The sequence below is a fragment of the Manacus candei genome, unplaced genomic scaffold (assembly GCF_025592945.1).
Source record: "Manacus candei isolate 608988 ecotype Guabito, Panama unplaced genomic scaffold, ASM2559294v1 h1tg000024l, whole genome shotgun sequence".
Lineage (NCBI taxonomy): Eukaryota > Metazoa > Chordata > Aves > Passeriformes > Pipridae > Manacus > Manacus candei.
Window position 1 is genome coordinate 4,126,202 of NW_026138072.1, and position 13,391 is coordinate 4,139,592.

At 40.3% G+C, this 13,391-nt stretch overlaps 2 protein-coding genes across 4 annotated transcripts in view; one reads left to right on the forward strand and one right to left on the reverse strand.

Annotated features, from left to right (window-relative positions):
* Nucleotides 1-4,315: 4,315 nt before the first annotated feature.
* MED18 (mediator complex subunit 18) lies at nucleotides 4,316-5,351 on the forward strand. The gene is made up of 2 exons (XM_051788214.1): nucleotides 4,316-4,446; nucleotides 4,580-5,351. Exons 1-2 carry the CDS (start codon nucleotides 4,374-4,376, stop codon nucleotides 5,131-5,133), a joined length of 627 nt encoding a protein of 208 aa, XP_051644174.1. The 5' UTR covers nucleotides 4,316-4,373; the 3' UTR covers nucleotides 5,134-5,351.
* Nucleotides 5,352-8,196: 2,845 nt separating this feature from the next.
* CERT1 (ceramide transporter 1) overlaps nucleotides 8,197-13,391 on the reverse strand; it is a 77,640-nt gene continuing 72,445 nt past the window's right edge. For all 3 annotated transcript variants that reach the window (XM_051788178.1, XM_051788179.1, XM_051788180.1), the window contains 3 exons: nucleotides 13,209-13,338; nucleotides 11,866-12,002; nucleotides 8,197-10,721 (listed from right to left, as the gene is read on the reverse strand). In XM_051788178.1, coding sequence (XP_051644138.1) covers nucleotides 11,875-12,002; nucleotides 13,209-13,338 — 258 coding nt within the window. In that variant the 3' untranslated portion in view covers nucleotides 8,197-10,721; nucleotides 11,866-11,874. The remainder of the gene's footprint in view (nucleotides 10,722-11,865; nucleotides 12,003-13,208; nucleotides 13,339-13,391) is intronic.

Genomic DNA, 13,391 nt, shown 5'->3' on the forward strand with positions numbered 1-13,391 from the left:
TTGTGTAATGAACTTGTGATATAAATTGCCTATTACGTAACTGAGTGGAGTAATTGCTCCTCACTACAAGAAAAACATTGAGGTGCTGGAGTGAGTCCAGAGAAGGGCAATGGAGCTGATCAAAGTCTTGTGCACAAGGAGCACCTGAGAGAGCTGGGGTTGTTTACCCTGGAGAAAAGGAGGCTTAGGTGAGACCTCATTGCTCTCTGCAGCTACCTGAAAGCCAGGTGGGGGTTGGCTGCTTCTCCCAGGCAACAAATTTGAGGAGAAATGGCCTCAAGAGAGGAAATGGCCTCAAGCTGCTCCAGGGGAGGTTCAGGTTGGTGTAACAGTTCATTTGGATACATGTCCGGAATTAAAATAAGTGCCAGAAACATTCAAACACACAAAATATCTTTTATTACAGTGAGAATAGTAATAATAATAATAAACTTAGCAAAAAGAATCAAAAACTAAAAAAAATACAAGATAACTACCTTATTGTGTGGCCTTAAAAACAAATACTATGAACAGCATTTATAATATGATATTAACTAGTGAAAAAGGGAGTTTAAAGGGATACTAAAAAGGGATCTTAATACAATATTATCGATAACTATTAACACGATATCAGTTAGTAAAAGGGGAAATTAAAGGAAAAATACTATGAACAACTTATTTATGTAAAAATATTCAATAGCAAAAGGGGAATTAAAGGGACACTAAAAGGATATTAAAAATGTTTGTTCTCTCGGTTGCTTCCTATCAATAAACTGTGCTTACCCACACAGACAGGCCAGGGCTGTCAGGATCTGCAGAGCTGGTCGGTGCCCAGGCTTAGCGGGCGTCCCCGCGGAGCAACACAGGCTCGGTGGCAGGATGAGCATCGCTCAGCTCAGCAGCTCTGACACCCCATTTTTATCAGTTCCACATTACACTATGTAGGGCCAGTACACAGGATAAGGTGATGCCTGAATGGCAGCCAAACACCACCTAATCATTACCTCATGGCAACAGTCTGTGCATGCCCTACTTGTAGGGCAAGGGGCGAGCGACCCCCGCCCACATCATCTTCCTCCCATCATCATCTTTCTCACCCCTATGTGTGACCTCTACCATTGTGTTTCAAGGGTAGATGTATCTATCTTGCAATGTGTAGCAAAACCAAGGAAGAACTCAGCTCTGATAATAGGAGATATCAAGCTGACTTGCTAAAAAGCACAATGGACCTTACAATTAGCTTGTGCCATGGAGTTACACTGTACCATACTCTAGCTGGTTTCACATCCTAATATGATTCTTTTCTCAATGGAGCCTCTATGCTCCATTGATCATCTAATTCAAAAGTACCCCCCTTATAGTTGGACATCAGGAGGAATTTCTTCACTGAAAGGGTTGTCAAGCACTGGAAGGGGCTGCCTGGGGAAGTGATGGAATCATCATCCTGAGAGATGTTAAAAAAAATGACTGAATGTGGCACTTAGTGCCATGGTCTAATTGACGTGGGGATATTTGGTCACAGGTTGGACTCAAAGACCTTGGGGGTCTTTTCCAATTTCAGTGATTCTGTGGTTCTGTGAACTAATTTCAACAAGCTCGCACACAGAATTGTACAGTGAAAGACTTGTTGTTTTTAATTCACCATTAATGAATGGAACATGTTGTATGCTTAGTCTAAAAGCATTTTTGATTAATAGATGTGACACAGTGGGGATTTGGACCCAAAGCCTGTGAGATGAGTGAGAAAAGAAAGTCCCAGTTTTAGTAACAAGGAAGAAAAAACTTCCCATCCAGTTTACATCTAACTGACACTCCCTACTGCTGGTGTTATTTCAGTGTGAACATGGGTCTGCTCTGCTCTGAGCACTTGACAAGTTGTGACACAGACCTGAGATAAAGGCCTGGCCCCACAAGGGCGTCGTATTTCCCTGACTCAGACAGGTGAGTCAGAAGGGTTTTAAAGGGAGCGGAACAGAACTTAGGTAGGTGGCTGGGAGTAACATGTTTACCCTCCATTTCTATCTCTGTTTCTCTCCACCTCCTCCATCTGCCTGATCAGCTGTTGTTGCTGTCTGCTGCATCTTATCTTCAAGAACTGCAGAAAAAGGTTTTTTTTAGGATACCTTTAAAGTATGGAGGTGCACCACAGAGCCTCCAAGCCCACAGTGAAAGAGCTCAGCAGCTCTTTCTCTGTTGTTTTTTATACTATTGGTGAGGAGAGAACTACAGGGGGGTTGACCAGTTTGGGGAAACATTTATTTTCTGAATGGCACCATTGCATAGTTTCTTAGACTGTGGGGCAAAAATACTTAAGGTTGCTGCAGCTTTGCAGCAATTTCCACCTCAAAATAGAATGCTGACGTCCTCTTAGATTTTTTAGGTATCTGAACTAACCCTACTGTGCACCTCAGCTAGGCAGAAGAAACAATTTGTATCACCACAGAAAAAAGCAAGCCTCAGAAACTATTCTTTGTGAAATGCTAAAATGCATTTTTACTTTTTCTAGCTATCTCTCTCAATATCAGTTTTTTCATGCTAACTGCATTATGACCAGATTAACTATAGCTGATCTGTATATAAGAGAAAACTTACTTTTTGCTCCTTGAAGTGTAAGGAAGCTTTTAGACCATTGCCCAAACCTTTTATTGACTATTTTATTACTTTATTTCAACACAGGCCTCTTCTCTGCAATGTGGTAAGTATGTACGATGTGTGTTGACTGTGGTGGCTCCCTGGGGTGTGGTTCCCTCATATTTAAATATGCATATTTCCCTTATGGATTGCACTGTGCCCCTCAGGTCACCCCCGCATGGCACTACTCCAAGAGACCTCTAATACCTCAGTGCTGAAATAAAACATCACTGCCCTGGGAGTGCACACTTCTGCCATTCTCATTTCCAGGTCTTCAACTTGTGTGAAAATTTATATAATTTAATGGAGGGAGGCAGGGGACACCACTGCTGTGTCAGTGATGACAAAGGAAAGACAGACTCACTGTTCACCTTCTGTGTGGCAGGAAGGTTTGTTTGTTTGCTGAGGAAAAGGTCAAACATATAACTCTAGTTTGGGGATGAACAGGAGCAAATGTAACTGGTACATACTGGGCATTTTTGCTAGTTTTTGAACACAGAGGCTTTCCACCTAGAAACAGTTCAAACCTGGCTGTGTCCAGGTGAGATTTCTGCCTTTCTGAACCAATGGATCGCACCTGTTGCACCCCTGATAACAATTTTTAACCCAAACTGCCGCAGGTGCTGAAGCCCAGCCCACAACATCTCAGAGCCTTGGCCCCTTTGCTGCTGCACCCTAGCGCACTGAATGGCAGGTAGAGAGAGACAGATTGGGGTATTTTCAATGGAGATATTACATGGAATCATTGTACACACCGCCTCCCCCTGCGGAGGGGAGCGGGAGGAGCTGTGCTGTGTGCCTCAAGATCTGAACCCCTCAAAGTCTGAACCGAACTTTGCAGATTTTTTTATTGGTTGTTATCAGTAGCTTAGCTGAACAATTATGACTAAGCACTTGCATTGCGAATGTCATACGCTTGGATAATCTTTTGTTTTGAGGAAAACAGAAGACAACCCCAAGATGAACAGGCTGTCTGGACGAGAGCCGCCAGGAGTGAAGTCAGCAGGATTGGGCAGTACCTAGGGGAAACACAATGCCGACAGGGAGTGACCGTGACTATGGACTCACTGACTACCTACTCAAAAAGGCCCCCTGGCTCCAATGGAGGGAAGAACTGCACATGGGAACTAATGAGCAGGAGAAGTGAGAGATGCAACTGGCAAATAGGGGTTTGATTGCTAATTAATAGAGAAGTTATGCAACTTGTAACCAAAGAATGACGGTGCATTCATGTTTGTTAAAATGTATCAATAGCGTAAAGTTTTGATGATCGGCAAGCCAGCCTTTCATTGGTAAACACCCTGCTTCGTGCAAACTAAAATAAAAAGTAGAAATACAGAATCACAGAATTGTTAGGGTTGGAAGGGACCTCTGGAGATCATTTAGTCCAGCCCCCCTGCCAAGGCAGGGTCACCCGGCGCAGCTGACACAGAAACATGTCCAGGTGGATTCAAAATGTCTCTAGAGAGGGAAACTCCATGACCTTCCCGGGCAGCCTGTCCCAGCGCTCTGCCACCCTCAGTGTAAAGAAGCTCTCCCTCACGCTGACGTTAAGCCTCTTGTGATTCAGTTCTCGCCCACCGCTGCCCGCCCCGTCGCTGGGCCCGCCGAAGGCCCCGCCCCGCTGTGCGAACCGGGCAGGGCCGGCTCCGTCCCCGCCCCTCAGCGCCCCGCGGCACCTCCGGGCCGCCAGGCGGCGCTGCCGCCCGCGCCGCCGCCGCTCCGGCCGCCCCCGCCCGCCGCCGCTGGCCCGGGCGGCCACGATGGAGGCGCCGCCGGTCACGATGATGCCCGTCACGGGCGGAACCATCAACATGATGGAGTACCTGCTCCAAGGTGGGCGGCGGGCGGGCCGGGCAACGCGGGTGGCCGCCGGGGAGCGGGGGGTGCGGGGCAGGAGCCGCGCACGGGCGGGCCGGGGGCAGCGGCGGGAGCCCGGGAGGGGGTGACGGCGGCGCTGTGTCCGCAGGGAGCGTGCTGGACCAGAGCCTGGAGAGCCTCCTGCACCGCCTGCGCGGGCTGTGCGACAACATGGAGCCCGAGACGTTCCTGGACCACGAGATGGTGTTCCTGCTGAAGGGGCAGCAGGCCAGCCCGTTCGTGCTGCGCGCCCGGCGCTCCATGGACAAGACCGGGATGCCTTGGCACCTGCGCTACCTGGGGCAGCCCGAGATCGGCGACAAGAACCGCCACGCCCTGGTGCGCAACTGCGTGGACATTGCCACATCCGACAACCTGACGGACTTCCTGGTGGAGATGGGCTTCCGCATGGACCACGAGTTCGTGGCCAAGGGGCACGTGTTCCGCAAGGGCATCATGAAGATCGTGGTGTACAAGATCTTCCGCATCCTGATGCCGGGAAACACGGAGAGCATCGAGCCGCTCTCCCTGTCCTACTTGGTGGAGCTCAAGGTGGTTGCGCCAGCGGGGCAAGACGTGGTCTCTGATGACATGAGGAACTTTGCTGAGCAGCTGAAGCCTCTGGTGCACCTGGAGAAGATTGACCCCAAAAGACTGATGTGACTGCAATGTGGGCGGTTAAGGCACTGGTTTCGTAAGGGTTCCAGAAAAGGGTGTTTTTCTAAAAAGCTTTTTGAGGGCAAATCAAAACAGGAAGAGGGGAATAAAGGACTACATACCAGTTCTGTTACTTGCAATTACTGAGTGTCTTTTCCCTTCACTAGTGGATATGAACAAAAGTGGAGACTTCAACACCATTAAAATAAAAAATTAAATGTTAATATTGGTAGTTTTCCTGCTGGGAAGATATCTATTAGAAAGCCTATTGCCTAACACTAAAAATGTCATTTTTACTGGAATTCATCCCTCTCGTACCCACAACCCAGTGCTGTCTTTGTTTGGTTTTTTTGAGCACCATTTACGTTTCCTACCCAGTCATCCAAAATTTTTACGTAATACGTGAACTTAATATCTTTTAATACAGGAGGTTCTGTTTAATACAAGCATAAACCCAGGAACTGCAGTATAAAAGAGCAGGTGTACACCTCTTCATAATAGCACATGTGACAGGAACAGCCAGGACAAAGATGCTTGTAGGGAAACTGTTTCTGATATAACCAAAGTTGGAAGTGGAAGACAATTTAGTAATATTGACATATGCAAGAGGTTTTTACATCTTTTAATGGTGTTCCATCTTTTTCATTGGAGTTGAGTATGGCAGTCTTAGTTAATAAAAAGTAAATTACAAGCTGTTTTTTGTTATTGGGCTTGTCGCAGCAGACAGCAATACTGAATATTGAAATGTTAAGTGCACTTTTGCTGCATTTTTATAAAAAAATTTATTCGCAATTTTTATTTAAAAAATTATTAAAATAGTACCAGCTGCTAATTGAACTACTGATGATTTTGTTTCGTAACTCTCTCGATAGCACAATGGTTAGTAACCTAATACTTCAGTGATAATTCAGTGCTATTTGAATTAGGTTTTGAGGGTTTTCAAATACAGTTCAATCAAAAAAAGTTTGGGAAAACCAGGAAATATAAAGGAACTTATTTACATTTCTCAATTTTTTTACAGAGGACAACCATTTTACCCAACACTGTACCAACCTCTGCCTGAAACGTTGCCACACTTCAGCACAAGTTGCTTTATGTAACAACTAAAGGCAGGGACCACTCCCAGAAAAACCTTCAAAAAAAGCCTTTTAAGTTAACAGCTACATTTTCAACACTGGAGTTTGGGCAAGATAAGCCTTGACAACTGATCAGCACTTAACCTAAGTGCAGCGTCTTAAGCATTCCAATGCCACAGGCTCTAGTGTGGATGTGGGGAAAAGCCAAGTACTTGGATGGTACATGAGCAAAACTACGCTGCAGACAGAGCAGCGATTTCCAGCAGGGCAGAAGCAGTGAGGTGTAAGCTGTGTGACTGCTCATTACCCAGACTGAAAGTGTTTTCTAGAGGGTACAAGCACACCTGCAATTCTGTTCACACTAACTGAAGCATTTACACTTTAGATGACAATAGGTCTGACTCTAGGTTGACCCAAAAATAATAATTAAAAAATTTGTTATTTTTAGGGAGAATTAGTTTAAACCTTCCAAACTGCAGCTACCAACAGTACCAGGCTTCCTTATTTTAGCTGTAATCCTTGCATAGAAGAGGCAGGTGTGCAGAGAAGAGCTTACTGCATCAATGGCTACAGCTGAGAACACTTTCGGGCAGTTGAAATACTCAAAAAGCATCTCCCTTTCTCCTATCTAATGAAATATATTTTTCTCCTATGAAAGTTAGCTTATAAAAGCTGGAGACTAAAGACTACTAGTGTCAGTAATACACACTAGTAAATTGCATGGCATATCCTGAATTATCATTCATTATCCAGGGTCAAATTGTAGTTACACAGAAATGCTCAATCTCTCTTTACTGGAAAATAGGTAGTTTTTAAACTAAGCACATAAGTTATGGGACCAGGAATGTCAAGTGTGACCATATTTTTTTCATTCTATTTTTGGGGATTTCTTTTTGCAAGACGAAATAGCCGCATTCTTCAAGGACAGGGCTTGCCTCAGGACTCTGTTGCAATATATTAGCTGAGGCCTGATGCAGCTGAGCTTGAGATAATTTTCTTTTCTGTGCAAGTAATGCCTTCTGTTATTTCAAACTGTTTCTCCAGTCTTGCATACCTATAAGATTTCTAAAAATTTACTGATTACTATATAAAAAAGAAATCCCTGTGTAACAAATAAAGGTAGGATTGCTATTGATCCATTAGGCATCAGCTATCTCTAGTATTAAGAAAGCTTGTTCTGTGGAAGCTCATCTCGGTTCCTAAAATTATGCTTACTTTGGAAAAAGCCACAAGTTTATCCTTTGGCACATCTCAGTACTGGATCTCTCTTCTTCCCTTGGAAGCTTTCAGAATGTTGTTAATTATGAACAAATGAAGATGAGCTGAAATACTTTGGAAGTGCTCTATATGATGGTTACCCTGTATGGGAGCACCTTTTAACATCCCTCTGATATGCCAGCACAAAATGAACTTCTCAATGTGTGAACTAATGTGGCATTCAGGTTTTCATCTCAGTAATGTCAGTAACACAAGCAAACTGCTTTCCTGTTAAATGTTTTCTATACATTAGAATATTGTATATAACTTTATTCAAGATTTAAAAGTTAGTTAAAAGGTAAAATGTTTTAAGTAAGTTTCTCCAAAGCACTGGAAAGTTAAAAATAACAAGAAGCCAGGATTTTTCTTCATAATTTTTAATACCTTTCACTTTTAAATACTGTTTTTAAATTTGTGATTGTAACATGTAAGAGCCAACTTCTTTTAACTTTTAAAACTTATGATTAGAATCATAAAGCTATTATAGAACAGTTACAACTCTACACACTCAAGGTACTCAAAAATATGATTCATGTTTTAAGTCTGTAAATAAACAGTGGTAATTCAAATACAGCATTATCTGTACAACTTGACAAAAATACAGGTGGACAATCTGATTAAAGAGAATCTGCACAACTTCAGATAAGCCAGCTCAGCCCAACTAAGTAAAAGGTAAGGTTTTTTTCAAAGTGCATCACATTTTTTCACAGATAAATTTGTAAAAAATGTTCAGGTTCTCAGACAGAATAACAATGACCGTCTCATCTTCATTCCCAGTACAAGTACTATCAAGTCATGCCCTTCAGATCTAGTTTGGCAACATTAAAATTCTCCAAATAGATGCAGATAGTCAGAGAACGATATCTGATGGAGAAGAGTGCTGCATTTTCAGCCTTTCAAAGTGGTTCATTCTAGAGTCAGGAGCTGCTTCTGCAAAGACCACCACAGCTGCATAAATTCTACTGATCCATTAACAGGAAGAAATGAACTCACAATGCACAGATATGTGACAGTGACTGAAAAGAGGGATGGGCTCAAGAGACAGGGCAAATTGTCTAAAAGCAAAATCCCTTCCAGAAGACAGGATCTAATAGCTACTCACAATCTGAGAGGCCTTCTTCCTTCTTTTTTAAAAAGGTGAAATTATACTGATTTCTCAGTCATGCAAATCCTTCTAAATTCTTTAAAAAGCCTCTTACAGCTCTGGGCAGGGCTAGCTACAGTGAAGTACCAGTGCCTTTATCTAAAAGTAAAACATTTCTTTACAAATAGTATCTGTAGTGTAATTTTATTTACAGAATAAATCGCAAAAGTACATCACATTTAGTGCAAATGCAACTAATGATATAAGTTTATACACTGCTTTGTAAACTTTCCATACCTTTGTAAAATAAAGCTATCCAATTAAATTAATAAACTTGCCCGTGTTCCAACAATTACCAGAAATGGCAAATAAGGAGTTAAACTCTTTATATTTTGGATTTTTTTTTTTTTTTAAAGTTCCCATCAGTGTCTATGGTGGAATATACCACTGCTTGGTTGATTGTAAAAAGATGAAGTACATTTGAGGTATAAGTTTTGTTTTTTTAACGTTGGTATATAAAATGCTCACTGGTGATGTAGTAAACATGTACAAATTTTCATCTTATTTGCCTTACTAACATTACCATATAGGCACTTTTCTACATAGTCAAATTAACAGAATAACTCTGTAATAAGGCATATTCCATGCACACCATTGGAGAAAGGCAAATAAAAAGGGAAGAGTTATGGAGCATGAAATCTGCATGCATGTGTTAGGTATGGTTTCATCTCTACACAGAAGATGAAGAAAGGAAGTTTTTCAACACTGTGCAGATCACATTTAATAATTTACCAAATCTTCATTGTTACTATATTCGATTTCTTTTCAGGCACCTAGCACACTATATCAAATAAGACTTTCAGCTTTCTTTTGAAAATAATATGTCTGAAACTATTTTCCTCAAGATATACAGGTTAGCGAAACACTGAGTAGTCTCTGAAGAGCTTCCAACTACAGGACATGGAGAAAAGACCTCAAAGTCAGTACTAGCCTGATACAGTCCTCTCCTGATCAGCCTCTCCAGAATCAAAGCTAGGCAAACATCTGACATTTAAATTGTCACAGCAGCCAAAGGGAACTTTCCAGTTAGAACTATGCATTCTTATAGCTCTGATGGGTCTTTGATCAAGAGGCAAATAATTTTCCACATGAAAATAGCTTTTATTAAGATGAGGAAAACACATGCAGGATCTGAAAATAATGTACTCATCCTCATTGTAGACTGGGAATGTTGTCTTATGTAATCCAAATGACTTCAATAAATATTATAGTGTACCTTCTCACAGTTTGGGAAAACCCTGGATATCATGCAAGAAAGCAATCCACATATAGCATGGACAGATGTCTTCTAGGTTTCAGGCAGTCTCTTGCCCTCTTATACAGAATCTTTCTAGATAATTCTGGATCATGTTCAATAACAAAAATTCTGCGGCACATATTACATAACTAAAAAATACAATAGAAATATAAAGATATCTGGAAAAAAATAAAGCTTTTCACACTCTTACTCCTTCAGAACTAAAGATCGTCATCAGAGTAAGACAATAGAAAAGGCAAAGTCATAAAGATATTGACAGCCCTCAGTTATTAACTGACATTTTATGTAACAAGATGATTCATTGTAGAAATCAGCAGCAATGAACTGTGATTATACAAAGCAGAACAAAACCTACCAACAAGTCACCTACGTTTTACTGAAGCTCCTCCTCCAAACTCTCCCAAAATACCATACAAATTTTTGTGCATATAAAGCACATACAGTATGCTATATGTGCATTTGTCTTTTGTGCTTTTTAGACATGCACAAAAACAGCACAAGTATCTTAGGAAGGCCGACAGTGAAATTCTGCAACTTGTTTAAAATTGAAGTGGTAACTCATGTTGGTCATTCAAAGTTGTATATGCTCTTCTTCTAAAGCAAGCAAATAAAAGTAGAGCCATATACATGTTATCAATACATGTATTTATAATTACACACTGATTCAGCAAGAAAAGTTAACAGGAGAGAGCTACTTTTAAATATTCAGCCTCATGGTGTTGCAACACTTCTTCACTTCAGTATACAAAGCCTAGAACTCAGGCCATAAAAAGACTGTAGATCCTTCGTTCCAGCATGGAGTGCTCAATGCATGGTCACTTCTCCAGCGCGGAATGCTCACTCAGTCTTGTTCTGATTGCTGCAGGTAAGCAAAGACAAAACTACAGCACTGAAAAGTTTGAATGCTAATAGAAAAATGAACTTGTTAAATACTTTAAATATCACCAGAACTCCTATGATCACGTGGGAACTGTTGGCTCGTGACAGCTGTGCTGTTAATGCTTCACCTACACTACTTCTCTAACAACACAAAATTAAAATTGTGAATCATTACAGGGCTACCTGTTACAGAATGATGAAACGACTACAACTTTTGGAGTCTGACACAATAAATAGAACCCGAAAATAAAGAGGGGGGGCTATGTCATGCATAGAAAAAGCAATAAAGGCTCATTTTCAGATGTAACCAAATGATGCTGCAGCAACAGAACACCTAAATGGAATTCCATGGTTTGACATGTAAGCTATACATTAACAAAAATTAAGCTAAGCCTTACTTAACACTAGGGGGCTCAGAAAACCCCTTAGTGATCAAGAAATCCTCTTCTAATGTCATATCATCATCTAAATATTAAAACAATTTTAGATTAGCTCAATAACCTATACCATTAAAATATATCTATTGACTTCAGGAAGCATCTGGAAATCCCTTTTCTTTCTCGGGTTCATCAAAAAGGCTAAAAATTTAAGTCACAGCCTTATAAATACTCTAGTAATTCATGTTGGTCTGTCAGAAAAGTTCCATTAATAAAAATTCTAGATCAAAACTATTCTGTCAGTACAAAAGAATACTTTGAAATGTAGTAATAATCTACCAAATATGCAATTATAAGTAGAATTTAAGATATAAAAACCACATGAGGCTCTAGAGAAACTTCAGTGTGTATTTTTTCAGAACAAGTGTAAAATGGCTGTGATAATTGAGAAAAAACAATGCTTCATCCTTTCATACTTCTACATAAATTGGACATGTATGCAAAAACTTGCAAGATAAACTATTGAAAGTCTACAAAAAACACTGCTTGCCAACTTACGCAGCCCTTATTTTTCACGCTAATAATACACACAAATTACACAAATGTTTTACAAAAGTATATATTGCATATGAATACTAAAACTAAGCACTGAATTCATGCTAATCAGGTAAGACATTTCTAGACTGAATACTTCTGTTTGGCCTTAAATTTAAAATGGCAAAGCAAGAATAAAAAAAATATATATACCTGCTAATACTAGAATAAAATAGGCTTTCCTGCTGTTTTCTCTTGCACGTATGATGTAAAACGCTTCAAGAACTTTGGATACTCTCGTTTAGCCACTGCTCGTAGCACTGATGCTGGTGCCCATCCTCCTGGGTTCACTACAAGTAAACAGGAAGAAGGACATTGAAATAAAGCAACTCCATTAAAGGCTAGAAAAGAAAATTTAAGTTCATTATTCCTTCAACTCTCTCTAAAGTAACAGGAAAGAATAAAGATGAGCGGATTTTTTTTTTATGCCCCTAAGCTTGTGCTGTAGCACTTTCTACTCATAATACTCAAGCTCAGTCCAGGTCTGTGATGCCACTATTTAGAAAACAGTAAACATGATGTATTGTGAGTCTTGAGAAAACGCCCAAATGGAAGAGGACATTCTCTATGGGCTTCCAAGAAACAAAAGAAAGAGACTTGAGTAAATTTTTACTTCAAAGAAAAACATAAGTCAGTCTTAACTTTTCAATAATTGCTGCATTTTTCTGCAGAACTGCTACATAGCTAATGCCTTACAAATTATTTTAAAGCATTTAAACAAAATTTGAACTGATTCTGAATCATGCTTCAATTCATGCAGCAAGTATGCTGCTGAAAAGTTACCATATAATCATAGTTCAGAATTTAGCAACAAAAATGTATGTTTTAAGTAACTGTGAAACTTTTAAAACAAGTAATAAGGTGAGCTACTCTTGAAGTGTTTTGTAGCACTAGCAGAATAGCTATTAAGTATGCACATCCAATACTACAATACACTGGTAAATACTGGGTACAGCAACAATACAGTTTGGCTTTGACAACTTTTCAGTCAATATCAAGGATTCTATCAGCAAAAAAAGTAATTAAAGAATGTAGAATAGATTATACAGTTGCAAGCATCTTCATACAAAATGTATTTGCTCATTCTTGGCACCAAGGGTGAGAACTGTATCTTTACTACCAGCAGCTTTTCAGCCTAATGAGATGAACTGAGAGAAGAAAAAATTTCAGCAGTACATGAAAAAAACAACACACCACTACTGACACTAAAAGCTACGCCAGCTCATCCCAGTTGCAAACATTTCTGCTCACCTTCCTCCAGCCCAAGGTTGTGTACTTAGGACTGAGCTTCCAGAACACCACAAAATGAATGATCCCATTCATCATGTAGCACATTAATTTGACTCTTTTTGAATGTGAAGACCACAAGTGTGATGCTATATATAGATTTAACAGAAAATTGCATCAATGGTCTTTTTTTTTTTTTTTTTGCCAGTATTCAACTCCCCAGAACTGGCATTTATCATGAATGTCATACTGAAAAATTTTAAACTTACCATTAGCTACATATGTAATCTTGCACAGGATGTTGTCCCTGCTTATTTCCTTGTTCCCCTCTGGTGGGCTTACTAATGTCTGACAAATCATAGCAATATTGATTTTGGCACGGACACAGCGATTGTTCAGCTGTCAAAAAACATGAAACATTGTAAGCCTCACAGTAAAATTGTTTCAGCATA

What these genes read in the sequence shown, in the direction of transcription:
- MED18 (XM_051788214.1), top strand. Translation starts at nt 4,374, where the DNA reads ATGGAGGCGCCGCCGGTCACGATGATGCCCGTCACGGGCGGAACCATC. An exon ending in GATGGAGTACCTGCTCCAAG is followed by an intron (nt 4,447 to 4,579) that starts GTGGGCGGCGGG and finishes CTGTGTCCGCAG; the next exon opens with GGAGCGTGCTGGACCAGAGC.